Below are 26804 nucleotides of genomic sequence, written 5' to 3'. Positions count from 1 at the left end.
CTAAAGGGTTGTGACATTTAATGGAAAATCTTCAACAGAGAAAGGATTAGGGCTACCCTTACAGCTCACCTGGCTGAGCCCTGCCCCGCCCCACCTCCTCCTTTTCCCTATTACCTCTATACAATGACCACAAAAAAATAAATAAATAAAAGAGGATTACCTTCCTCTATATGGTTTTAGTACGATGCGCAATCCTTCTCCAACGAGTAGGTCTACTGGATTTGTCTGATGCATACAATGATCCCTTTTGGCATTTTACACTTTCAATTTCCATTCTGCAACTATACAACGCAGCTTTACACAACACAGCTCCTCTGCATTTGACCTCCCTGTACAATGTGCCCTCTGTTGAGACAGAAGAGGGATTTACACAGATCAGGCTTGTGGCAGTGGTTCTGCTGAAGGCCAGCATTCTTTGATTAGTTTTCCCCTGGACCATTTGACATTTCCACCCAGCGCCGTCTCCCCCTCTCCATCTCCCTCTCCCTCTCCCTCTCTTTCTTCATAGGATGAGAGAGATGTACAATAAACGTGGCCGTCAGCACGCCAGTTCAAATTTAACTCTGGAGAGATCCCAGGATTGTTCTCGTCCTAATATCCTGCGTGTAGTTTTCTGTTTTACCTCAGGACGGTTAAAAAAAGATAAAATGCAGCCCGCGGAGCTCCGACGACGGAATGGATGGAATGTAAAAGAGGACTTGAGATATGACAGGAGGACGAGTGCAGGAATAGGTGGAGAGGTCAGTGGTAAAGGAAATGGTGGAAGAGGAGGTGACAGAAAGACAAGTGACAAGAGGAGATAGTGGAGGACAGACTGTGCTCAACATTTCATACAAAAAGAAAGTTTTCAGCTAATTTCCTCTTTTTTTGTCGTCTTTTAAAGTATGTTCTTTAATAACAGAAAACAGTCCATCAAAAGATACTAGTAAAGAAGGTATTTCATTTGCAGCCTGTAGACTCTAAACTATAGCTGCAACATTTCATTCATTATCCCTGGCTGCATTTTGAAAATTGTGTCCACTGTTCGCTTTGCGTCCATCCCCACACTTCTAAACTACGTGACATCCTGGTATGTCTGTACTGTCCGTACAGCAGGCATTTATGACTACATAGTGGTCACACACAGTGCGAGCAATCTGCTTCACTTTGAACGACAGCGACAGAAACTTTCGCCGAAATGAGTCACACAAATGTTTGTATCTCTTAACCTCCTCGGTTAACCTTTTCTCAATGTTTTCTATCTTTATTGGTCCAAAAATTCAAAAATTGAGGAGCTGGAGAAGCAGCCGGAGATACTAATGAGGAAACACGCTACTACCAAGAGAACCAACCTTGCTGTCTGTGTGGCCGTGTAGTTACAGTTCTGGGGAGGTGCATGTCAGGCTACGGCGTTAAGGTCTGAGTGTGGTCTGGGGTGTCGCCATAACTACGGTATCAAATTTAGGCAGAAGCATAAACTGTGCATGACGTTTTTGCACAGATGTTGAATGACATTCTAGACTCTTCTGAAAATGCTTGCATCAAGATCCGACCTGGGCTGTCAGATCTCAAGTGATCAGCTGTGTGTATCCAAATCTGGCATTAAACATGCGTCCCAAGAGGCATCTCCAGATCCAATCTCATTTTCTTCTTCTCTCTGTATGCAAATAAACACTGACATCATCTGGGAAGCAGTAGAATATTATAACAGCTGCTTTCTCTAATGGACCTCCACTGCTGCTCCAGAACCACAACCCAGAATGTATTAAAAAGCTTCTCATGCTAATGAACAAACGTCACTTAAAGGTGCTTTTTTTTTTTTTTTTCCTTTTCAGGCGATCATTTAGGAGCAGGAGCACACCTGTTGAGTATAGGCGGTCGTTCAGGGCACACTGTGTTCACACTACCGCTGTAATGCGAACACATCTGGACACATGCGACCCAAAATACCTGGTCAAATGTGGTCCGAGATCGGTTGTCTCAAATACAATCTCAATGCGTCCCGGGAGTTTTCGCAACTATTTTATGTGATTCGATCTTACTATATAAGGTCTGAACAGGACCGGGAGGAAATGCTAGAGAACGTGAAGCAGTTAATTTCTTTGCAGAATAAATCAGAATATGACACTGGTCTACAAAGTATGTATTCATTTGACAATTTGGATGCAGCTGTTAGCACAGGTTGCTCTTTGTGTGTCACACAAGCTGAAAGTGAGATTCTGAAGACATAGAAAGAAAAATAATCATGTTATTAACGCACTTAGCAACAAAAGTTTTAGTTTCAACTCCTTCACACACTCTTGTGCCACGTCTAATTAATACAACTATTCTGAGTGTGGGTTTAATGTTCTTTGAAAGTCATCAGCATTAATTAACGTCCAATGAACCCAAGTCATTCAGGTGTACGACCAACATGCATTTAGATAGAAGTCGAAGCCTTTAAGGCTTAAGACATACATCATAGTAGTTCAACAGATGGTGGGCAAAATTCTGTTTTAATATTTATTTTTGTGCATGTGTGTGCTGAAAGTGTCTGTATTTTTATACCATCAACCAAAAACCCCTATAATGTCTGGCATAGTGCAATTACTGGAGGTAAGCAGTGTGAGATTGTGTGAACCCTGATGAGCATAATTAACCTTTTCTTGTTTTCAATTTTCTTTAGCTCTGGGCCTCTGGGTCTGTTAAGCCTTTTTCTTTTTCTGAAATTTGAACCTTGCCACAACACCAGTAATTGCAGGGTAGAGAGGGCTGAGCTGGATTTAAAGTGCTTAAAACTTAGCGGTAATGAGTGATGGCACAGACCAGCCCATCATTTCAACACATAAGGTTGCGCACAATGCAAAGGGCGAAAGAAAAAAAAGAAAAAAAAAAAAAAGAGGAGCGTAAAAGCTGCCAACCTTTTTCTTGCTCACTGATGCTACATTTAGCACCTGAACCGTCAGGATTTAGGTCCAGCGGAATATTTGAGAGAGCACGAGGGTTTAATTCCCACTCGTGCCACCTTTTCTAAAAACGCGTGCACCTCCACTGCTGTCAGGTACCGTGTAGAAAAGTCTCCGCCGAATGCTTCGCGTTAAGTTACCAGAGATGACATTGAAAGGACACTGCACCCGCAGTGGCCATTTGTCCCTTCCATGAAAGTCTCATTCTATTCCCCAAGCTTTCCCTCAGACAGACTGAGGTACAGAACTGCCCAGATAAGCACACAAGACCGGTCTTTATCTGCCCGGCAGGGGGGACATGGTCCAAGCTAAAATAGCCGGCAATGGGGGCCCGGCTCTCTCCACAAGACCCCGAGAATAGAACAGAACGACACAGACGCGGCCGCATAGAAGACGGACAAAAAAACTCACGCTGTGCGCAGACACTTGTTTAGCTAATACAGCAACCACCTGCTACTGTCCGCTACCTCTGTTGTACCTGATAACACAGAATGCACCAGCACTGTGATTATAAAGTGGGGGAGTGTGGGAGAGGGGAATGTGAATATCAGACGGCTCCATTTACGGTACTTTAACGTTGTGGTTCGGTGTTGGGGGGGTTGTGGGGGCACAAGAGGAAGGAGGGGACTAGCTTTATGACTAATAACGTAATTGACGGAGAAAAGCTTCTCGGGTCATAAATAGGAGCCATTATCTGCTGAATTAGCAAAGTGGGAGACAAAATGATTCACAGCCATTCAGTGATTTGCAGAGAAAGGGAGAGACACGGTAAAGGGCACTTGTTATCCATCTTGCTTCAAATAGGTATCTTTCACAGCACACTGCACATTTACCAGCAATGACTGCAAAGAACATTTGGTACTATTAAAGGTATTACAACCAGCAAACTAACTCGCCTGACAATTATACAGAAGCCTGGCAAAATGGTGTAATCAGGGTGAGGATGCAGATTACAGTGGTATTAAGTTAAAGTCGTTTTTTTTTTATAACTTTGTGCTCATAATAACGTGTTAAAACTTATTCCACATATTTTCTTCCCACTCACTGGCACTTTATCTCAACAGACACTCTACTCTCTGCCGCACTGCGAGCTATTTAGTAAGTCTATTTTGGTGTGTTTACGAAGTGGATGAGAGCAACATGAACCACTGTGCGTTGCTAATTTAAAGAAGCTGATTTGGAGAAGTGAAACTGAGAATAAACTTCATTTTCATATTACCCAAACAGCAGACACATGACGCCGTGGCACAATGCTGGGTGCTCAGGAAAAAAACACGACAACAAGATAGGAGCAATTTCGCGCATCTTTAAGCGCGTGTACATTTTTTGCGTGACTTCTCGATTCTGTGTTGCATCAAGATTTGGAAGAAGGCCACTGAGCTACCGGGGAAACCGGTCTGTCAGCCCTGGACCTGACTAAAAACGGTTAGATAGCCGTTATCAGCACATACGCACAAGTCGGCACATGGATGCAGGGATGGGAGAACAGATAGATAGATCGATTTAGCCAAATGTGCATTCAAGTGAATGGATGAATAGACACACATACACATACACACACACACACACACATACACACACACCCTCCAGGCCTAAACAACCAACCCCCATCAATCAGGACCAATTCTAACAGGCTGCCTGGGCAAGTGCCATCGCTATGGAAACCAAGCCTTTAGACTAAACCCCTCCTGCTTTGTCTTGTCTGTTTTTTTTGTTTTTTTTTTTTCCACACACAATCACGCGCAACAAAGAAGACCGAGGCAAAAAACTTGAACTGAGGCAAGAAAGACAGAAAGGGAAAAAGGAAAAAGAGGCCTGTTGTCGGCTTCTGAGGGGAAAACTGTTTGCAAGTAAAGACGGACAATTTGTTGGCACCAACATGGGCCACCACCGAAGACGACTAGTGGAGGATGCGACGGGAATGAAACATTTTCTGTGGCGTCTGCTCCAAGATCTGGAATATCCAGTACCTTCTCAATACAGCAGTGCATTTGCAGTAAATATTGTGTGATTGAAATTGCCCGAATGTGTGTTTAAAATATCGATGCAAGCTCTTTCCACGGGGGCACGTTTGGAACAGCTTCCACTCCTATGTAACCCTTGCGTTGACTGTGCAAGCCTGAGTGTTAATGAAGCGGCTGCTTTTCCAATTACAATACAAGGAACTAAGGCTAATTGGGATTTGCTACAGAAGCAGCTAGGGCGCCAATTGAATTCTTGCTCCCTGGGTTGTGGAGCCAGTTCCCACAGCAACATATTATCCAACTTATAACCTCAAATGGAGTTCTAAAATCTTATTCTCCTCTCAACAAACTAATAAGGTAGACTGAGAATAGTTCGCCAGTTAAATGGAAGTTGGTGTTTATGAAGAAACCTCATGTAACAAATGACATTAACTTAGTATAATTGGAAACACAAGGCTTGGGAATTATTACAACTTGACAAGATGATTCTTGAAGCCCAAACTGAAACTGTACCTCTTTTTATACAAAATACAGACAGTATAGACTCTTGTTAATTGAGACAGTTTATGTTTACATGCGAGCAATTGCTTCACACATTATGCCCTCTATCGTGACTGCACTTCAAAGAAACTCTCAGATTTGCACAAGATTTGCAGTCCGTGGGGGACTTGTGGCAGGATGTGGGAGCCCAGTATAAAATAAGTTGCAGAGTGTTGGTACCCAGAGGTGAAAAACTTTGCCCAGCCACAGTGCTGTCACAGCCAAGCTGCAGTTCTGAAAAGAGTGGCACACTCGTAATATGCACAAATTGGTCCCAGTGAAACTATTGTTGAAGGCCAAAGGAAAACACCAAAAGACACCGAGTATCCTTCAGCCTATTGGAAATAAATAGGCTCAATTCCTCAGAGGGGGGACGGAAATTAAGCTTAAGTGTGTGTCTGATTTTAAAATGGCCACAGAGCCCACACGGAGGAGGTGAAATGAGAACAATTTTGTGTCATTTAGAGACTCACTTGAGGCAATTGACACTTGTTGGCTCATTAAATGAAGAGGACGCCTTAAATTGCCAAAGGTGTTGTAGGTCTGATCAAAATAAAGGACAAGGGAACAAGGGAAATGGAGACAAAACATTGAAAAACGGTTGCTGTATCTTTCTCCACTATCCCGAGCAACATGACACATAAGGGGAAGCCTCCACCTGTGCCGTCTGAGAGGGCTTTTAAAAATGATAAGACCAACAAGGCATAAAATAGTAGCGTTCTTTTTGAAGATTCAAACTTACTCATCAAAGGACTGGAAATATTACAACTTTAAAAGCCTCCTTGCTAATGCTGAACTCCTTTCCACTGGAAGAAAGGGCCATAGATGAATAGCACTTTTCACACCCTTCAATCTCTTGTATTGTTTCATCAAACCCAGTTGGAGCATGTTACTGAAAAGAGGCTAAGAAAGAGAGGTGATGGCAGCAAAGAAAAGGTGTAAGTATCATCACAGAGGCTTCGAGTCTGCAGGACAACTCTTTGATCCATTGCGCTGACCAAAAGTGAAATAAATTATGCTAAGCAGATTACTATTTTTTTTTACTATTGCCATAATGTTTTATCTTTCTGGACCAATTTAATAGCTGGTGGGAATTCACTGTATGCTATACTTACAGCAGTAGAAATGTCAGCCATGAGCTGTACTGTGGATCAGTTTAGTTTTGCCTCTCTCAAGACAACATACAGTATATAGTCCAGCCACCAACCACTTTGAGAATTATTTTTATTATGCCTCCGTAGGACTAGATGCTGTAACCTATGCATGTAACCTACGTACGTCACCTACGCTGGTGCGAGACATTTATACTTGTGTGTTCATCAGTCTGGCTCATTATGTAAAAACACCACCTAAACACTAGTCAGTGCTATGTCCTTTTTGCCAGTCGGGTTACTTTTTGTTTCTATTTCCTTCTTCACTTTCTACTTCCTGCTTCACTTTCAACAATGGCGACTGAAATTTTCGCCGATATATCGTCATGCAAATGTTTGCCAACTTCCTCAGTTAACCTTTCCTCATGCGTTCTATCTTTATTGTCTCTAAACGATCAAGCCTAAAATTGTGGAGATGGAGAATCAGTCATAAATAATAAAGCAAAGACATGCTGATACCATATGGATGTCCATGTGCATGTCAGGCTACGGCGTTCTGCGTAGGGTCTGGCTTGTAATTAACCATTAAATAAAAGCAGCGCAGTTTCAGATCATAAGTAATGCCGTGTTTGTTTTTTTTCCCTCTTTTGTGGACAAGGCTGTCATGGACTCGACCAGATACTGGAAAATCCAGACTGGCTAATGAAAATGTGTAGTGTGAGATTCAAACACTGTGGCAAGAAAAGATTAATTAATGAAAATGCACACTGATATTCAAGGCTAACCTCGCTCGCTGGCAAGAAAGAGCTGAGCGACAACATCCCGGGAAAGTGTTTTTTTTTTTTTGTACAGCCCGTGATTTCAGTTCTGGGGGACGTGAATAGAGAGACGTGAAGTGTAATTGGATCCAAGTGAGTAGTGAAAAGAATCCAACAAGACATCCAACCTAAAACCCTTGGGTGCAATAAGATCACCCAAGGAGAGCACTGAAACCACTTCTTGGGTTTTTGGCTGCTTTCTGGTAAATTCCTCAAATTGTCAATTAAAAGCACACATTGAAAGTTTCTTGCCCCGCTAAATTAATCTGGTTCCTTCCACCACTTCGCAGCGCACAATTCAGCCCACCAACTGGCGACTTGAGGCAAGAGATTCATGCCTGTAATTCAATTAAATATTAACTTGTTTTCTCCTCATTTGAGAGAAACCCAAGCACATGAAGTAAAACATGGGGCCCAGCATGCATGCGACAGCAGGGCTCACATAAAATTGAGTTTGACAGTCTTAACGTGACAGCGTTAGCTAATATGACCGGGAAAGATGAAGCGGGAGAAAAGACAAGGAACAACAGAGGGAAACACGAGGAAAACAGAAGATGAAGATGTTGGGAACGAGAACTAGAAAATAATGGCTCCACTAAGGGGATTTCGTTTTTTGGCAGCTGCTAATGTTGTGAGCTTCAGAGGAAGATAAATAATTGAACGCACTCACATCGTCAATGTGAATTCTGACCAATTACCATTAGGAGCGCCAAGGAAAGGATGCTACTCTAAAAGGACAAATAGTTGCAAGATACTGTTGCTAATTACTGAAAAATGCCTGCTAACCAAACTCAACAGCAAATTGTAAAAAAACTGAACGTCCAATGACAGAACTAAAGAAGTCGTCATATTGGGAACTGCTCCCAGCGCGCAGACATGACATTTATTCTAACTTGAAATCAACAATTACACGAGGAGTGAGCAGCGTGCGCACCAAGGAAGCGTTCGATTCCACTCCGACTGTGACCTTCGCTCGCTGCTTCTGCCGACATAACCATCTGTCTGTCTGTCAGGAGCACGGGTGAGCTGGGAGGAGGGCGGACAAAACAAAGTCTCTCCACAAACTGAAAACACCTGACAGCGACCGACTGCAGAAACTAAGTTTACAAGCTGTCATCTAATAATCTTTTAATCAGTCTCTCCAAGGCTTTAATTCGATTTCAGTTAAATCGTATTCACTTACATATATAGTCTCGAGTCGCTTTACAGAAACACATTTCACTCGAGAGTTATTATGCCCGGTGCTGTGTGCTACCCTGATTTTTTATATTTTAAACCTACGACATTTAGCTGTATTTGTTGGATGCTTTGTTCCTTCTAATCATGAATAAAAACCACCCTTCGCAGCAGTTGTAAATAGTTCAATCATTAATTATTAGTGTGTAGTCGCTGGTTGTATTGTCAGCGCAAGACAATTAGCTGACTTGATTAAATATTTATTTCCATAATTATCTTTATCTATGTTTGCACTGACATTACATGACTATGGGAAATAGGGGGAAAAAAGAGATCAGGCATAACATTATGACCACCTTCATAATATTATGTAGGTAAGAGAATGGACACGGGCCTTCTGAGAGTGTCCTGTGTCAGGCTGTCATTTGTAAGGGGTGGGGGAGTCTGGTCTGATGTGGGTGGGTGGTACATGTCTAAGTAACATCCTCACATTGCCAAAGTTTCCCAGCAGAACACTGAACTCTCCCAAGATGCCCAACGTTATTTACCTCTCCTATCAGCGGTTTTAACGTTGCGGCTTATCGGCGTGCTTCGGTGCTGTACGCGTGTCCCTGAACATGAACGTATGCAAGCGCGCGGACAAATATAGGCATATACACAAGCCAAGCATTATTACGGTTGGGGTGGCCGGATTTATGGAGCCATATTTCTTTCTCTTTTGATTAAAAATGTCTCCTTCTCACCGTGATTTATGCGTGTAAATAAAAGGAAAGTGAGGGCAGAGGGAGAGAGGCGGGGTGAGGGGATGTGAGAGGAAGGGATGACATCATGCTTTCAGATGGGCTTTTCTGCAAAACGGTGGCATCCTTTCAGTCCACCAAGTGGGAGTGAAAATTTATAGGACAAATGCACTATGGGGGGGGGGGGGCTCTGAGTGGGGTTTTTTGCGGGTGGGGGTGAAAGACTGTGATGTGTGCATGTATTTCCAAACATAATGGTGGACAACACCCTCAAAAGAGAAGAGAGAAGGGAGAGTGCGGCACAGTGTTCACGGCGCTCGTATCTACAGGCGAGGTAGACGGAAACTGGGAGATATGGGCAGATGCTGTCAGTAAAGAAGAAAGAGCATGAAAGAGGCAACCTAATCTCTATTAAAAATGAAACAGACTGCACTGGATGTTATTTAAACCAGCGCGAGCACGAAAGACCACGGAGGAGAGTCCTAACATTCGCTGGGCAAGCGAACGCACGAGTGTGTGGCCTTAACGTCGGTGATAGAGAGAAGGCGAAAGGGAAGAGAACAAAGACATCTGTTTGACATGTGCCTGAGAGCAATTTCAGATATTTTTTTTTTTCTTTTTGCCAGCTGAGCTGAAAGACACTCCAATTACGCTCCCAGACACTCAAACCACCATGCAATCAAACGTAGACAGCTCTGCAGCAACATGAGAAAAATCAAGTGGCCCTCGTGTTATCACGAATGACTGAGGGGGGAAAAAAATAAATATATCACTGTATGTCAAGCTTGAGATGAAGGAACAGATAGACGAAGAGGGTGGAAAATGAAATTTATCTTGCAAATTACGGAAGAAGGACAGAAAAAAATCAAGCATGACTCAATGTCCGCGAAGTTTCGCTTGGGGTACCTGCACTGTAAAAACAACACGGTGGAAATGACACACTGGCTGAATCGAATACATTTAAATGAAAGATGAATGCATCCACCCGTGCATAAAAAAAAAAGCCTCGAGTATTTGAATTACCGTAACTCACCGATGGACAAAATTCAAGGTGTGGCTGAACAGTGGGAAGTTGCGCTTTCTGGGGGAAAAAAAAGATGCCATTACGGTAATGATGACGCACCGCTACTCTCGGCTGCAGGTTGGGGAGCAATGCAAGACCTCCTCCAAGAGGAATTGGAGGACATGTTTGGAGGAATTTGTTGGTAAAAACAAAGTTAGCTCTACCCTTGAGATGTCATAACAGACAAAAGCACAACTTCCTGGTGTTCAGCCACACTTTGAATATTGTCAGTAGCGCAAACCGCATGCTTTAACTGATCGCCGGCGATCCGTTGGGTTTTAAAAGGGTTAAACCAATTTTCCACGAGGATAACAGTAGATCACATTGCAATACCTTATATATGGACAAAAAAAATGAAGAAGCGGTAAACATCCATCATTTACATATAGTATGACGGGGAATGCACGGCCTGCTGTAGCACGTGGATTCAAGCGAGCTAATCCACACGAAGATCTAAACACATGCACACGTCCGTTTTAATGCATATGTAATTATTCTACACGCTCACCAACACACTTACGCCGTACACATGTACACGCTATAGCATGCGCACACGCAGGATTTGCTGACAATGAAACCAGAGGGGGAGCCTCCCCACCTCGCCTTCACTCTTGTTCTATCTCTCTGCAGAGGCTCCTCTTTGTTTTGTCTCCTTAATGCTGCTCTAAGCCCATCTTAACGGGGAAATGGCGCAGAACAAATCCTAAGCAGGAGTTGACAGGGTGGGATAAGAGACTACCGAGGTTCCCGTTACTAACCCGGGATGTAATGGAGAGCAATATAGATATATATATACGGAGAGATGTGTCTTAATGGGAAATATCTTGATATCTGAAAAGTTGCACATTCACGTCATTTAATGAAAAAGGGGATATCACCAGCTGCTGGTCTCCTTACGTAAAATCAGTGAGGCTTTACAAGAGTACTCATTGTGAGGGTACCAGGTAAACGTCTAATATACAAATATAACATGTCAGAATGGCACTTACAGCACTTCTGCACAAAAAGTATTTCATTTTCAACCGTCCGTCTCGGGCATTTAACTGAATAATTTAGTCAATCCATTTGTCGACACAGTTTTGTACAAGTGGGGGCGCTGGCTCCCAAATGCCAGCGACCTACAACTCAATACTGAATGCCCATTGTGAAAACAACGCACTGGTCACCGGAGCAGCTGCTGCACCGCCAACGTACGGATCATCCTAAAGCCTCTATGCAGATGCAGTTTTGTTCTCACAAGTAAAATGTAGCTCCTGGCGCCGCGGTGCTGTTCTCATTTTTTGTTTGACTGAGGCAGGCGAGGAAACATTCAATAAACTGCCTTTCAAGATGAGATATCAACAATTCGCAGCATGCACACTTAAAGTGTAATAGCGTGCTTTTATGCACATTAAAAATAAAGCTAGAGGCTCAAAGAACAGGGTTTTGTGTTGAGCTACGCTGCCTCTTTTGTCTATCCGTAATGTATGATCCAGCCTTATGAATTAGCAAGCAGAGCGCAGCACCCTGATATCCAAAAGGGAAAGGGATATCCGTGTATAATTATGATTACTTTTTTAGTTTAGAGGCTACATATAAAATACCTGCCAACATTTATGTTGTTAGCTGCAGTTTGACCTCAAAAGTCGACGAAAATGCAAACACTTTCTGTCAAAATTAAGTATGTTCACCAAAGCTTTGTTAACTTGCATTCTTCCTCATTTCTTCAAATAACCCGTTTCTAATCACTCACTGCCAGAAAGGAAAGGTGAACTCGGCAGCGGCACAATTCGCTAACATCTTGGTACTCACATAAGGCGTGGGAGCCGGCGAGCAGCAATGATAGCAGCAGAGTTGTCACAGGCAGCAGGAGTGGCAAGGAGAGGCGAGGGGCACCACTGGCGGCCATCTTGGCTCCGGAAGGGAAGGGGGACAAGGAGGGGCAGGGTGGGACTGATCTTCGACCTGGCCGGAGAGCCGAGGCCCAGGCTGCGCAAGGGAAGCTTGGGGTCTTCACGCGGGTTAGCTCGGCACTCTGCAAAAAGACAAAAGACACAGAGAAAATTAATAAACGTTACCTATGTACGAGGACATGTGACTATCGATGAACACATGGACTTGGAACCAGAGTTTGGAGCAGCCAACCACATTGCTCCTTGGACCTTTTTTCCTACTCTCACAGTCCTTAAGACTGCTTAACTGAGTGGTCGTCAATACCAACTGTCAATCATCGTGATGTCACATCCAGTTTTTATAGAGTCAGCTCACTAAAACGAGACTTCCCAGACAAATGGGAAAAAAAAAAACGTATTGCTGTCATGGCGTCCATTTTTTCTACAGTCCATGGAAGTACGGTAATAAGGTGGCAGTGACACTAGAGGAAGCCACATCCCCCAAACCGCTCCCATTTCACAACCAGTGAGTGCTTGCGTCCCTTAATTAGCCGATCAGTCACTGTTTTTCTTTCTCCCCTTCCTAATCGCCTAATCTTGTCGTTATTTGCCTATCTCATAGCCTTGTAATTACAAAGGGGCCCGATGATATTCAAGGCATCGCCTCTTTGTTTTAGTCAAATTGCCATTAATCCCCCAAGCAAAACAGAAAGACCAGGGATGGGGTTCACTACACGCGCACGCACACACTAATTCTCTCATTGATATGGTTGGTGCAGCACAGAGCCACCATCAAGTGGTTACACATACTCTTTAATTAAAAAGAAATGAATAAAGAGGAAAAAGAAAGAAAGTGCGAGCGATCCATGACATGAATGTAATGAGTGTGTGTTTTTTTTTTCCCCCCATATGCACTATGTTCAGATGACACACTTTCTGCTGGCGGCTTACAGCGCACAGATGAAAGTGTGAAAAGGCAGTCTCATATTCAAGGACACTTCAACGGAGAGCGCTGTCCGTCTCAGCCGCGAACATGAAAACACAAAACTGTCCACTCTCGGAGGACCTCCATCACAGGACGAAGGGTCAAGGCCCTGTGTCGGCCAGCATCTGCCCTGCTTTAAGCGTCCTTGCGCAAGACAATGAACCCCCCCCCCCCCAAGCTCCGGGGATGCTGCGACTCTGCAGAGAGGGGACAACACAAGGGGTGAGGGCGATACTCTAGAACGAAGATTAATTATCTGCACACTAGGCGGTTAACGGAGTACAACGGTACAAACTGTGAGGACAGAGTTAGTGTCGACGCATCCGTTTTGTCAAAACGGGTTTATCGCTCCGAACCCTTGAAATAATTATTTCCTGTTTTGACAGGAGTGTCTTTGGCTAATGTGAAGCCAACACGCTTCACAATCTGCGTGAACTGTAACACCTGGCACCATCCAGATGTCATTTTTATAATTTATTCTTTTATTCTGCAATACTTTGAATTGTATCTGTTTTTTTTTTTGTTGGTTTTTTTTAATCTTTTTTTTTTAGATTATTAGTAAGAATGACTCCTCATAAATACAGTGCACCTGTTGGGAAATAAACTCTTCCACTCTATTCTTCTTAACACATTAACTAAGTGACTCCACAGGCTATTGCACTAATACATAACGAGAATATCTAATTCTGTAGAAAACCATTTCCATGATGTTATGTCCTCTGCTACCTTTTAGCCGCCTTTTCGCGGGAATAAACCGACTAACACACTACCGCGATCGACCACATCTCGCCTGAGTCCGCTAACGCTGAACAAAATAAGCATCGGAAGCTGCCAGACGCGTTAAAGAGTTCGTGTCATGAAGTTGTTTTATGAAGCTACATTTGTGACAGTGGCACCGTCTGAAGTGGGGAACCACAGCTAATAGCAGGGTAACAAAGCACCTCAGACAGCTACCATATAAAAGAAAGCGCCTCACCCTCCAAAACTACTGGACCATGCTCCTCAGGCGCAGGCACAAATAAAAACCGAAAAAACACAAGGGGGGGGGGAAATAAAAACAACATTTGACAAGATATAATTTTCTTTCTTCGCGTATGTAATTCGAGCCGAGAAATGCACGATCGTGTGACACACTTACAAAAACAGAGAGAAACAATAGATCTTTTTTTTTCTTTTTTTTTTGTTAGAGGGGGTAACACCGTGCCAAGAAGGAGTGGGTGTTTTTCAGAAGCTCGGCTCATCTTTCAGCGCAGTACTATATACACACACGACCGACATGTGTGTCCTTGTTTGTTTTCGTTTTTCTTTCTTTTCTTCCCAGCCTGGAGGGCATGCGATGTCAATGCTGAGAAGTGAGCGAAATACGGCAAACGTGAATAGAGGAGTATCAAATTGTCTGGGGGACTTCTGAATCATGCCCCTATTGTTCTCACTGTAAACATTGGTGTAGGTAGAAGGAATCTTGCATGCCTGTAGGGAATTACTCTCTCTGTCTCTCCTCACAAGATGCCAAGGTTATGATTTATGGCCCTCCCCTCAGGGCATGGCTTTCTATCTCCACCTCTGGTTGCTATATAAACTTCACAACACAATTACAACAGCTATTGTTGTTCAACAGCCTTGCCAAACATAACCTTAGGCCGCGAATGTGTGTCTTACCACAGACCCTGTCTGTAATGCTTTATTCCGCCTTCTTCTCTGAAATGTAAATGTGAGATGAAGAATAGACACTCGCGCCCATTGTTTAAGGATTTGGGAATGTAAAGCTTTCCAGGAAAATGAAAAACTTTATTTTTATCTGGTTATTCTGAGAGTAGTTAAGAGGGAAGCAGGGTGGAGTGGAGTCGAATAGAGTAGACGCTGTGTGTTTGTCCGCAGCCTGGGGAAAATAAAATAATAAAAAAATAATAATAAAAAAAAAAAGGTATGGAGCCCTCACCTGATCAAAAGGCAGGCGCGGTAAAGAAAGAAAGCGCTGCATGTTTCTCTCGCTATTAGCGCCTCCGTGGGAATACCTGTCAGCTCCGGCTAAAAGCATTCATCACGTTTCGGCCCAGAAATGGGCAGAGGAACGAGAGTATTTAGCATTCCGGCGAAGCTAGCCGAGAGGCCAATCGATTGATAAACCCCTCAGCCGCTTCCACATTATAGGCTGTGATCGAGAGGAAACTGCTAATGATGTAGTTTTACACATTTCAGTGGGGCTCCAACGACCGTAGTAAGCGGGGACGTTTCTGGGGGAAATCGTGGTAATAAGCAAGAAAGGAAAATTAAAAGCGCAGCCTGTCCGCCTTCAACTGCATTGCAAAAAACTAAAGAGGAAAGAAAAATGAAAGTAGGTAAAGACAAAAGATGACTGAATTACATTAATTCTTGCCCATGGTTCTACTTGCATCTTCTCAGGTAGAACATCACTTATAAATATATTTTTTTACCAGATGTTCTATCTCAAAAAGCAGTGAGTGGAGAACGGACTGAAAGTCATCATGAACAATCTCCACAATTTGCTAATTTATGCTAATTTATGAACATTTATCAGACTGTTTGTACGGCCATACTGCAAAATATTTCACCTTGAAATGAAACAATGAAGCACCAAAGTCAATTCATTAAACTCTGAGCCATTGCCGCTAATGGGCAATGAGTATGTTTTGAAGCTAGAACCTGTTTCCCCCCGTGAAAACTGCCCATGACTCCAGATATTAACCCCGGTGCCAGGCTCCAGTAATTACAGCTAAAATGGCAGTGCAATTTCCACTGAGTGGTGGCAGTCACTGGCTATCAGGGGCCCTCGCTTTGACATGGTCAAGCTTCAAATTCACTTCGTTTCCCCCATGCAATATTGATACTAATGCATTTGATTACCGAGATTGAGAAAGGCACTGAAGGGAAGGGAGATGGGAATTCGCGCCATAAGCATGAAATGAGAGCAGCGCGGCTGCATAGAGAATGCGTGCACATCCGAAACTAACACGTGCCAACAATGGGCTGCAGAAGATATTGCGAAAGGAAGGGGCGACTCCTAAAAAAGCGAATGAGGGCACAGGAATGCAGGCACACGTTTCTCAATAAGAGGCCGTGAAACCCGACTCTCCCCACGCCCTGATGCGCGGCGTACATATAATACGATAAAGCTGTGAGGCTGCATTTACACAAAGAAAAACTACTTATCGCCCGAGGGACTGCGCTCGTTATCTCTTTCGCGAGACGATCACAAGTACATCAAGTGCAGTTTGGCTGGTCTGGACTTCCTAAAAGAATATTTCCCTGCTAAATTCACGCACCGACTCCCTCGTTTCTCCAGCGAACCGAAATGTCTCCTTCGCCTCCACTACATAATAAACACAAAGGCATTAGCGTTGCATTATTTAATGTTTGCAAAATATGATTACAATGGTTACAGCAAAACCGCTAATAAAACTTGTATAGCATTTGAGTGAGTGAAACTGGCCGCAGCTCAAAGTCGCCCAGGCTAAGACAAATGGCTGGCTGCCTCTGCACGAGTTAGAATCCCTTTCTCAGACGCTGAGCCTCCTAGGTCTTTAGCAGCTGACGTGAACGCAATGTCCAGCCAAGGACACCTATTATTTTTTTCTATAAAGGGCATGCGGGGCGTGTAAAAGGAGCCGAGGCCTATATATAGGTTAATCTTTTCGTCTGCGTTCTTATCCGGTGCATCCACGGCAAAAGCCTGACTTCAAAATGACTCTAAGACACAACTAACAACGCAGAACCGAGGGGGGTCACTTCAGCTATTTTAGCTGCCGCGAGATAAAGGGAAAATACAAATTTTCAAGCAAACGCCGCCTCTTTCACTGTCCTCTCTAAACTCTTGCTATGCGCTGTTTATGATCAGCCTTCAGCTTCGGTCTCTCCCTCTGCAGTCTTTCACCTTAGATGAAGTTTTTATGCGTCAGCCCCGAGTTACAGGCCTTTCCCTCATCGGGTTTACTGCCTTTCATTGATTCATGCTTTACAGAGGACCAACAACACAAAGATGAAAGATGCCGGACCGTTCAGTATATCAGCGCGCCATATGCGCCGCTGAGTTACGACCGGGGCCGTAGGTGTTGTATCGATACTGACCATATGCGTTGATGAGCACGTATTTATACGCGTTTATGCGTACATAAACAGCCTTTGCGTCATATTTTACGTTTGCGCCAGCTTGGATTCGCGTATGTATAGTTACAGTATGCGAGCAGGTGATTTAATAGTCCTCATTAATTTTTATGCGTGCATTTGAATAATCATTTGGTGTGAGCTCATTTCTACGAGCCCGTATATTTCATTTGTTGGGGTATCAGTGAGTAATTGTGTATATGTCTACATTGGCGCAAACCAGACACGCGCTCCAACCCCAGCAGTAAAACAAGTCTTTACCAACCATCTATTTTTACCATGCTGAAAACGGTGTTGATTGTGTGTATTATTGGTAAGCAGAGACGCCAGCCAAACGTAAACACCTTCAGACCCTCCAACTTTTGAGCTTTCTGCATAGAGTATTATACATTAAGGCAAAATCTACTCTGAAACGTGTGCGCACGCCTTCTAAATATAACACCCTGATAAGACCAGTCGTTCTTCCTATGCTCAATCTGTGTCTTATTTTTCTCAAGCCTACCGCCTCCCCTCCTCTCCCTTCGTTCCCCTCGCTCTCTCCTCCCTTCCCCCTAGAAACTCATGCATACTAAGCTATGCTTGCATTGCAGATGTTTGGTAGGGGAATCACATGAATTTGCATGGAACTGCAGGGGCTATTATGTAAATAGCCCACTGTGTATCTACCTCCCGGTTTCACTCTTTCGTTGCCGTCCGTTCTGGCCCTGGAGAACAGCGCCAGGGGAATTTCAAGTGAGGCGCACCTGTCATTAACCAGAGACGTGCAGAGACGTACCAATGCATGGTTAAATGCTTGAGCGAGGGAAATGTCTAAGGCAAGCAAACGAGATTATGTCCGTAATATTGAAGCAATGAACTTGCATTGCACGGGACGGTGCTAAATACTGCACAAAACGCCATCTGCAACAAGTAGCACTCTGAGCATCATAAATATGAAAATGATGACTGAGACCTTGCATGGCTGATAAATCAGGTAGGCTCAGTAATCAGAACCAGAAGAAATACTAGAATACTTGCAGGGAGACATTAACATTCCCAATTTTGGGGCATCCACTGAGTCTCCAGTGCTACTGGTACACCTGGTACTTTGGAATTTGGAAGTCTCATGAGACTACCACTCTGACCTTCCACACACGAACACATAAAACTCCACGGCATTTTGTAGAAAACATTTTTTGCACATGCATCAACACCGTTTCTTTTTTTTTTTTCTTTTTTTTTGCCCAAGTAAAGGCTGTTTGCAGAGGCAGTGAGAACTGCACTACAGTGACCTCATTAAGAGATTGCTGAATGCCCTGCCCTGGCAACCTCCCCTTGGAGTAGCTTTCCCATGAGCCTTTGCCCTTAACTGTTCCCAACCTCCCAAGCCCAGAAATGGCACTTGACACCTCAGAGACACCTTGTGTCGGCCATCTGCTATCCCCCTGGGAGCATCATAACCTTTCCTGTGATCTTAGGGTTTTGAGTTCCAGATTACCTTATCACTGAGATTTTTGCTGCAAAGCACTGCTAACGGTAACTGTCAAAATTAAAATGTTCTTCTAAAGTCATGCATGTGGCCGAGACATTTTTATGGTTGTTGTTCAGGCGGCCTTCACAGCATTCAGGAAAACAGCGATAAGACTTGCGTCTGTCCACTCCCCAAAAAAAGACCGGGGGGTTTACCGAAAGATTTGACACCAAATTACCGCGAGCCCGTTAAATCTCCCAGCTTTTGTTTTTCTCCCAGTGTTGCCCTGAGTTCAGCAGGAAAGGAAATGGGTTTACTCTGAACATTATGAGGCAGCACTGTCCTTCCAATAAACACCCTGAACTCTGAGGCTTTCAGGCAAAATCCACCTCTGCTGAGGTTGAGCGCAGAGCGACAAGCTTCGGGGTTCCGCAGCTGGGACCAACAGATTGGCAGCTAGGCGGCTCGGGGGCAGGCTGACCACCTAAATGTGCACTTTATTGCACAGCCATTTTGTTTACCACTGAGGGCCAGCGCACTGTCTGTCACCCACGTAACCTCGCCACATTGTGCCGCTACAAATTGGCGGACGGAAATTCACACATGCCACACGCGGTGTTTTCCGCCTCTCCTGGTCTGTCGTCCTGGCTGCAAACCACAATACGGGCCAAAGGTTGCAGGTGGCACCGTCTGCGACAGCCATCACATCGGGTAATAACAATCTGGGCCACAAAAAGGGAGAGGGCAAAACTCAATATACCATAGTGCCTAAGGGTGGCGTTTGATTGTAGGATAAAGTAGACATGACGGTTGGAAGAAAGTTGGAGAAAGGAGGCAAGGCGAGGGCTGTGAGGGAAGTTCTTGACATAAAAGGGCAATTGTCCAAAAGAGATTGTGGTGTTTGGGAGAAGTGGTGGTAGGTAGGACTGGAAGGGTGACATCAGCTTCTGGCCCATCGCCGACAGAGTCAGACAAGCACTGTTCCGACTGACCAGGAACTTGAATGTCATTTTAAAAAATTGCCACAGGAGGGGGAAAGTAGTTTTTGAAGGGCGGCCGGGACGGCACGGCTCATATTCATTCTGGAAATGGGATGCAGACAGGGGGGAATGAGATTATTCTAAGTGTTGTGAGTAGGAGGGAGAGGAAGCAAAGACTGGCAGACCAGGGTGTTTAGAAAATGTCTCCAAACCTCCTCTCTACAATTGGCACGGCTCGCCGTGTAACATTTGCTGTGTGGTTGGAGAAGTTTCCTTTCCAAAATGGGATACATACCATTTGAAAAACTGTGACACCTACACAACAAAATGACTACTGGCATGTTATTAAAATTCACAACTGAGTAAAACTGGAGTTATCTTTGGCTCGATGCTCGAAAAAGCTAAAAAAAAAATTTTTAAAGATTCTTTTTACTCTCCGTAAGGGGAAGGTAAATATAGAGAAATATGATATTTTGGGGCTGGAAAGTTACGCCTTTCACTCGTGTTAGTTTAGTTTTATTTTATGTTTAAAAAGAAAACACAGAGAGGGCTTTCAGTCAGCGGCATCCATCTGCAACAAATTAAGTTCATTTTCTCCCTTTTCCAAATTCATGTTTCCAGAATGTAATTCTCACCTGCATTCATGGCAATCATTCAGTTTAATACAATATGAGGCTGCATCATTTGTTTTTTGTTTTTTTGTTTTTTTTTCTTTTCTTTTTGTCCCGGCACCTTTTTAATGAATTTCGAATGAGTGCGAAAGAAACAGAAACGCATGCGTAAACACACTGACTCGGAAACACACACTCAAGCACAAAAGGAGGAAAAAAAAAACTCTCCTCATCAAGTGTGGTCATCTTCTTCAGGTCCTTTCTTTTCCAGGGTATTAATACTAGTAATTTGCTTCTGAAATGGGGCCAAAGCCCAGCAGCAGGTTATTATAATAACCTAACTTTCGTAGCCTGAATTGAGACTTCCATGTGAAATGGGGGGATGTGTATTTTAACTTGCTCCCCTTTGTGCCATCATCTGATTATTGACTAACAGGAGGAGTGAACATGAAGCCCATCGATCTGCGCCATCAGAAATTTACATCCAGCCGACGAGAGCTGCGGCAGACATAAACAAGACGCCCGGCCGCTCATCACCCAACGCGCTACGTGTATTTCCACTCCTGCCACCGCTGGGATTACGTCGCGCACCTTTAATATTTTTGGTTAGTATGTCTCAGCGCTAATGCTGTATTTACATGTCGCATGATTAGAGTGAGCCGGAATCTGATTATACGGTTCAACGTTCAAGAGAGAAGATAAACACGCTTCCACTGCAATTAGGGTTGAGCAACAGGCTGTGTGGATCCTGTTTGGACTGGAGGTTAGGGGAGTGTCTGCTCCCCTGTCAGTCACAGCGCCGTAAAGAGCCGAGACAGATGGCGAGCTTGACCCACACTCTGTCTTTCTGCCTGTCAGTAAACCCATCACAGTCCCCGCCACCAGCACCGCCGCCACGGCATGGGAAAGACAACTGTTTTTTATAGCCACGTTAAAAAGGAATCGAGGAACGGACAGCGGCAAATGGGACGCTTTGACTTGGGACTCTCTACGAAAAACATGGCTTTCAACATACTGCGGGCAAACCCTCCCCCTATAAATCGTGATTCAGTCTTCATCATAATGAAAAAGAAAATTGTTGCCAAAGGACAAGTCACTCCACACTGTATTCAGGCAATTGCAGCTGCTATTTTCTGAAAAGGCCAGAACTGGAAAAAATTCCCGTCAAAAATCCCCCCACGGTTCATCCAGATAACCATCCGGCAGGCCAGTGTGAAAAAGCCCCGTGTCCCTTGGCCGAACACAGCGGCTCGAGTCCACCTCACATGACCTGCGCTCCAGCCAGCGGCCGGCGGACGCTGCGTGAGTGGGAGAGGATTCAGCGGGATGTATTAACGTGGCATGATCTATATTAATGTATTCATCCGCGATAACTTATCGAAACACAAGAGCCAGTTGTTGTGAATTGCCCTTACTTTCCTCCCACCCGCCGCAATAAAGAGTTTGTTTGTGAGCCATACAGAGGGTTATTGTGGACGGCAGGCATGCACGTGGGCACAAGCCAGAAAAAGGCGGCGATGGTAACACAATAGCGCTTCTAAGAAACTCACTGCGCACACGGCAGACCTATATGCGGCGCTACGAGCGGAGAGGCTCGTACAGTGGCTGCTCCTCGGACGTGCATGTACGCGCACTGGCCGCCTCTCTTATTGCGCACATCCTCCCACCCACTGTCACTCCTTCGCGGCGCCCATCCACCCCACTGACCCTTTCACTCCACCGCGTTTGAACGGCCATCCGAGGCCCCGTCTCTTTGTGTGCTGTTCACTTCAGAATGAATTTCAGAGCGCCCGGGGTGGGAGGGGAGTCAAGGAGTACGGCGGAGGTCAGAGGTGCAAGGTCGGACAGCTGGCAAACCTCTTAAAATCCCCTTTTCTTTTTATAAACCACACATTCCTTCACAGCAGGGTTTAGCGCGAGCCGGCCCGTCCAACCAACCATCCATCCAGCCGACCGTCCCTGCCCGATTTCACCGAGCGAAGCCTACGCAGGTTTTGCATACGCAGGTGAATGAGTCAGCCTTATATCTGGCATGCATATAAAATAACATATTTTTAGGAGAAAGTAGACAAGTAAATTTATTCCGCGGCGTCGAAAACAGCAGCACCCCAGTAGCGACGGGGCGGATAGGGGTTGCCAGGTTTGTTTGTTTGTTTTCCTGCCTGCAGTACCCACGCTGATTTTAAGTGGTGGTAGAGTGGGTGGGGGGGCTTTTAAGTCCTGCAACTAATGCATAAACAAGACCCCTTTCTCTCTCTCTGCCTCGCTGTCTTTTTTATTTTCTCTGTGTGTTTCACCACTTTGCACGCCCATGCTGTGTATTGTTATGCTTTGTGCCACGCTGCACGGAGTTAGGGGATGGGGGGGCGAGAGACCGAGAGATGAGGGAGGGATAGCTCAAGTCTCAATGATAGGCATACCTAGCCGAGGCACAAGCCACACATGCGTGTATGTAAATATATATATATATATATATATACGCATGCAGACATATTGCAAGCACATAGGAAGCATGGTCGAGGCTGGTGAAGACATGGGAGAGGCGCTAAAAAGAAAAGAGGTGAGCGTGTTTGCTACAGAATTACAACATGAGGGAGAAAACACGCCCTGCTGCTTTAAACACAATCTCCGTCTCGCACACACACACAGACTCCAGGGAAACCACATCCAAAGTAGATGAGTCCGCCTGACGGATGACGAAGGGATTTGGGAGGTGGTCGTTTCTATGATGGGGGTTTACTGGAGACAGATGGATGTATGATACTGGCCTCAGACCAGACTGTGGAGAGAGGCCACTCCTATTGAGCTGGAGAACATTGCATACTCACAGAGAGAGAGAGGGTGTGCGTCAGACAGAAAAGTCTCGCCGGGCACGGTGAGTCAATGCATCATGGAACAGCTCGGGCATTAAGCATTTAGCTCAAGAGCACTTTGGTAGTGATGGTGGGCAACGCAATTCCTTATGCCTTTGAAGCTCACAGCTCAGCCAGACCGTTCTGTCTTGGGATTAAACCGAAAACCTTTGAAATTCACTGGTTTGCACTACACTGCACAAAGACAAACCAACAGAATCTTGGCCCGAGAATCTGGGATGTACGGAGACACCGTGGTGCATCAGACGTGTTTACAATTCTAATCTGGTTTAGGATTACAGTGAGTTTACATCCATGAAAAGACCGAATTCCGTTCTCAGTCTCAAATCGAGTCTCAAGGCAGGTTTTCTTTTGCTTTGGATGTGTTTGACAGGGTTTTGTCCTGGGCTAGTAGGTTTTGGCCCGCTGGCAAAGCCCATGATGTTCTTAGGTCTCAGCTAGATCCTGTGATCTCTCCAGAGGATGTGTCGGGAGGGAAACACAAAACATTGGAAGTGGCCAAGTCACAGCCGGTTCGCAGGAGGAGACAATAAATTGCGTCTTCCAACATTTTGGCGTCTATAGGCAAATGCAGTGGCTGCATGTCACAATCTGTCGTGTTTACTGTCAGGTAGACGTCTTTCAGGAAGTCTTATCTTTCTACTATCTGATCCTGAGAGGAGGCAACTGAAACATTTGTATCACATTGAAGCAACTTTATCTAATTTCCATTTTCCATGGACTTCTATTTTCTCAATGGGTCTTAGGTTAGTTTGAGTTAAAGCACCACAAATAAGCTAGTCAAAGATAGATGGAACAAATGCAGCTGATCAAGTGTGTTGTGAACTCTTATCTACTTAACATTTAAGCACACTTCTGTTTAATTATTGTTTAACTGTTTAATTTAACTGATGATTTCTGACAAGCCCGGTCTTTCTGCGTACGTCCAGCCTTTCAAAACAAGCTTGTGACAGAATGCCATGGTGATGAATGCGCATAAACATGTTGAACACGCTCTCTAGGTCCTCAACCGGGGGTAGAAACAAAGTGAAATCAGTTCATGCGGGGTTATGTGAAAGGTGGAATGAAAACACGCACCCGCTGCACCATATGATGTAAACTTTGCAACAAAGTGAAACATGCCTCGAAGGGATTATCAGCAGCACGAAGTCAAAACATCGGGGAGGGCTACGCGAAAGCGCAGTGGGCACATATAAAGGACTGCACAGGCATCGCGGCAATTATTTTTTCAAAAGAGTAATGGAGCTAACAACATTTGAGAAACGGCGTAAAAAAAATATGACAGCCACGCCAGGCTGCTGTACCACCAAGCTGCTCATCTCCTTGGCGCCTGTCAGCGAGTGCTGGCTCGCACTCAACCACTGCCATTTCTCCTCGCTTTTCATATTGTCTTTTTGTTTTGGTTATTCACCATAAGAGTTGTGTACAACTCGTTTTCTTGCTCACTACGCATATTTGGATCACCCTCACTCGCCTTCCTTTATTGGATTGAAAAAGACGGCTGTTTTTTTTTTTTTTTTTTTCTTCTCTCAAAGCCTCCGGGCCTCGAAATGCATGCAGGCTAGAATCCAAAGCCCGTAATCACAGCTAAGGGAATGGGCTGACTGGAGAGTCACGATTCGTAGACGGGGAGGAATGGAAGGGAGGGGATGAGGGAGAAGAGGTGCGAATGAAAAGAGGGAAAGGAAATGCCTATAGACGAAATTTTCCTTTTAGACACTGGACTAGACAGCGAGACTGCCAATAAGCCACTGCTACCGGTGACACTATAGCTCTTGATTATGCATAACTAAGGCCTGATTGAAGGCCTTGTCCGATGGAACGAGTTATTGAGTGTGTACAGGCTTCAGTTTGAATGCGTCGTCTTTGTCTAAGTGGGTGCGTGTGCGTTTGTGTGCACACGAAGAGCCATGGGTGCCGCCCTACGGTTGTGCGCGGCAGGTCTACAGATACGCGAGTTCGTATGTGAATGTACAGCGCGTGTGCGATCTGTAACTGTGAGTGTGTTTGTGGCCTGCCACTCCGGTACACCTCAAGCTGTTCAGCTGTCGTCAAGCTCGCTCAGCAAGAAGCAGGCTGCTCCATCTGGTCGACTCGTCCCTCCTCTGTCTTCTCTGCCGACTCAGTGCGTTTAAGAGTGCAGACCGCCTGTGTGTGAGTGCGAGCGCGCCAGCACGTGAATCGGTGCGCAAACACCGACACGTGCACACGCGCGCGTACTCCGCCACACACACACAAAGAAAGCAGCTGTCTACGGAGTTAATCATAGCGGCATCATCCTGTTGCCCTTTTATCCCTTGTTTCAGCCCCGTGTTTGCTGGCACCGTGGCAGGAAAGCCTCTGAGGTAGATTGGAGACAATGAGACAAAACAAGAGCGCGGAGAGTCAGCCAGAGAAACCAGCCGAGGCCGATGGCAGGGCTCGCGATGCCACGGCTCATTCGCAGCTTGTTAAAACGTAATTTGCCTCCCCGCGTAATCGGTTGATGAATATGAAAATGATCTGTCAATATTTGATTATGTTTCACGATAAATTAAACGTAGATAAGATGGGTGAAAAAAAAAAAAGTGGTATTTTTTTTCCTTTGCTCTTTCTGATATCAGAGAGAAGAGGGTTAAAAATTAGGAGGCAGACAAGTGAGGGTTCACAGAAACATGGAAATCGTGTGGATCTAGTCTTTCTCCGGATTATGGTAATTATGACGAAACTGTCCATAGTCTAGGAAGCTTACTTCATTTACCTGATGCTAATTAAAACTTTTAAAAGCACAGTTCACAACCTAATTAAGGGTTATGACAGCACCTGACAGGTTCCTCCTTAATTCTGAGGTGTTTATAATTAATAAATGTATTCTGTTTGCAGTTTTGCAACCAAATGCGTCGCTCTGTGATAGCTCCGTGTCCTAGATATCAAATGCAAGCGTGAGCGCGTGTGTGTTTGTCACTAACAAGGTCTCAGGAGGCCACCTCAGCCACCTGGGCATTGCAGCATCGCTCGTAGCCAGGTCAACTCATGAATGGACCCAGAGCAACAACAGCAATATCCAGCATTTTCCAACACAGTGATAGTGTAGTGTGTGTGTGTGTGCATGTGTGTGTGTGTGTGTGTGTGTGTGTGTGTGTGGAGGGGTGCAGGCTGCATCAGAGGTGTAGCGCAGCTGGCTGCCATCTTCCTGCACCATGGAAATGTGAACCAGCTGCCCTTTCTTTCCTCATCATCTGCAGAGGATAACACGAGGTCTAGTGTGACCCCCTATGCAAATGCGCACAAACTTTTGATTCTGAAAATCATTATATTATAAGTCACAGACTCTGTGACTTGGCTCTGTTTTAGCCGACTTAAAGCTCTTAAAGAGTTCCTGTCATGCCACCGCTATTTTTTACGCGTGTATTTTGTCTACCCTCAGCATCAGTCACACTGGTCCGCTGACATATGGGCGCTAATAAAAAGCTATGAAATTTTTAAACTTCCATCCGTGCTTTTCTTTTGCCTTAACGCACCCTCATAAACAAATATTAATTAGCACAAAATCAGAACCAAACAGCATGTGAATACTTGATGCAGATTTGGATGTAAACAACGGAGGCGCTTTCCCA

At 44.8% G+C, this 26804-nt stretch overlaps 1 protein-coding gene across 17 annotated transcripts in view; it reads right to left on the bottom strand.

Annotated features, from left to right (window-relative positions):
* The window catches only part of ptprsa (protein tyrosine phosphatase receptor type Sa), a 212882-nt gene that overhangs the window by 108403 nt on the left and 77675 nt on the right, over window positions 1-26804 (bottom strand). For all 17 annotated transcript variants that reach the window (XM_047586746.1, XM_047586748.1, XM_047586749.1 and 14 more), the window contains one exon: window positions 12108-12330. In XM_047586746.1, coding sequence (XP_047442702.1) covers window positions 12108-12204 — 97 coding nt within the window. In that variant the 5' untranslated portion in view covers window positions 12205-12330. The remainder of the gene's footprint in view (window positions 1-12107; window positions 12331-26804) is intronic.

This window comes from Mugil cephalus, chromosome 6, assembly GCF_022458985.1.
Source record: "Mugil cephalus isolate CIBA_MC_2020 chromosome 6, CIBA_Mcephalus_1.1, whole genome shotgun sequence".
NCBI lineage: Eukaryota > Metazoa > Chordata > Actinopteri > Mugiliformes > Mugilidae > Mugil > Mugil cephalus.
Note: the sequence above shows the minus strand (reverse complement) of the source record. Positions and strands in the feature narration are given on the sequence as shown.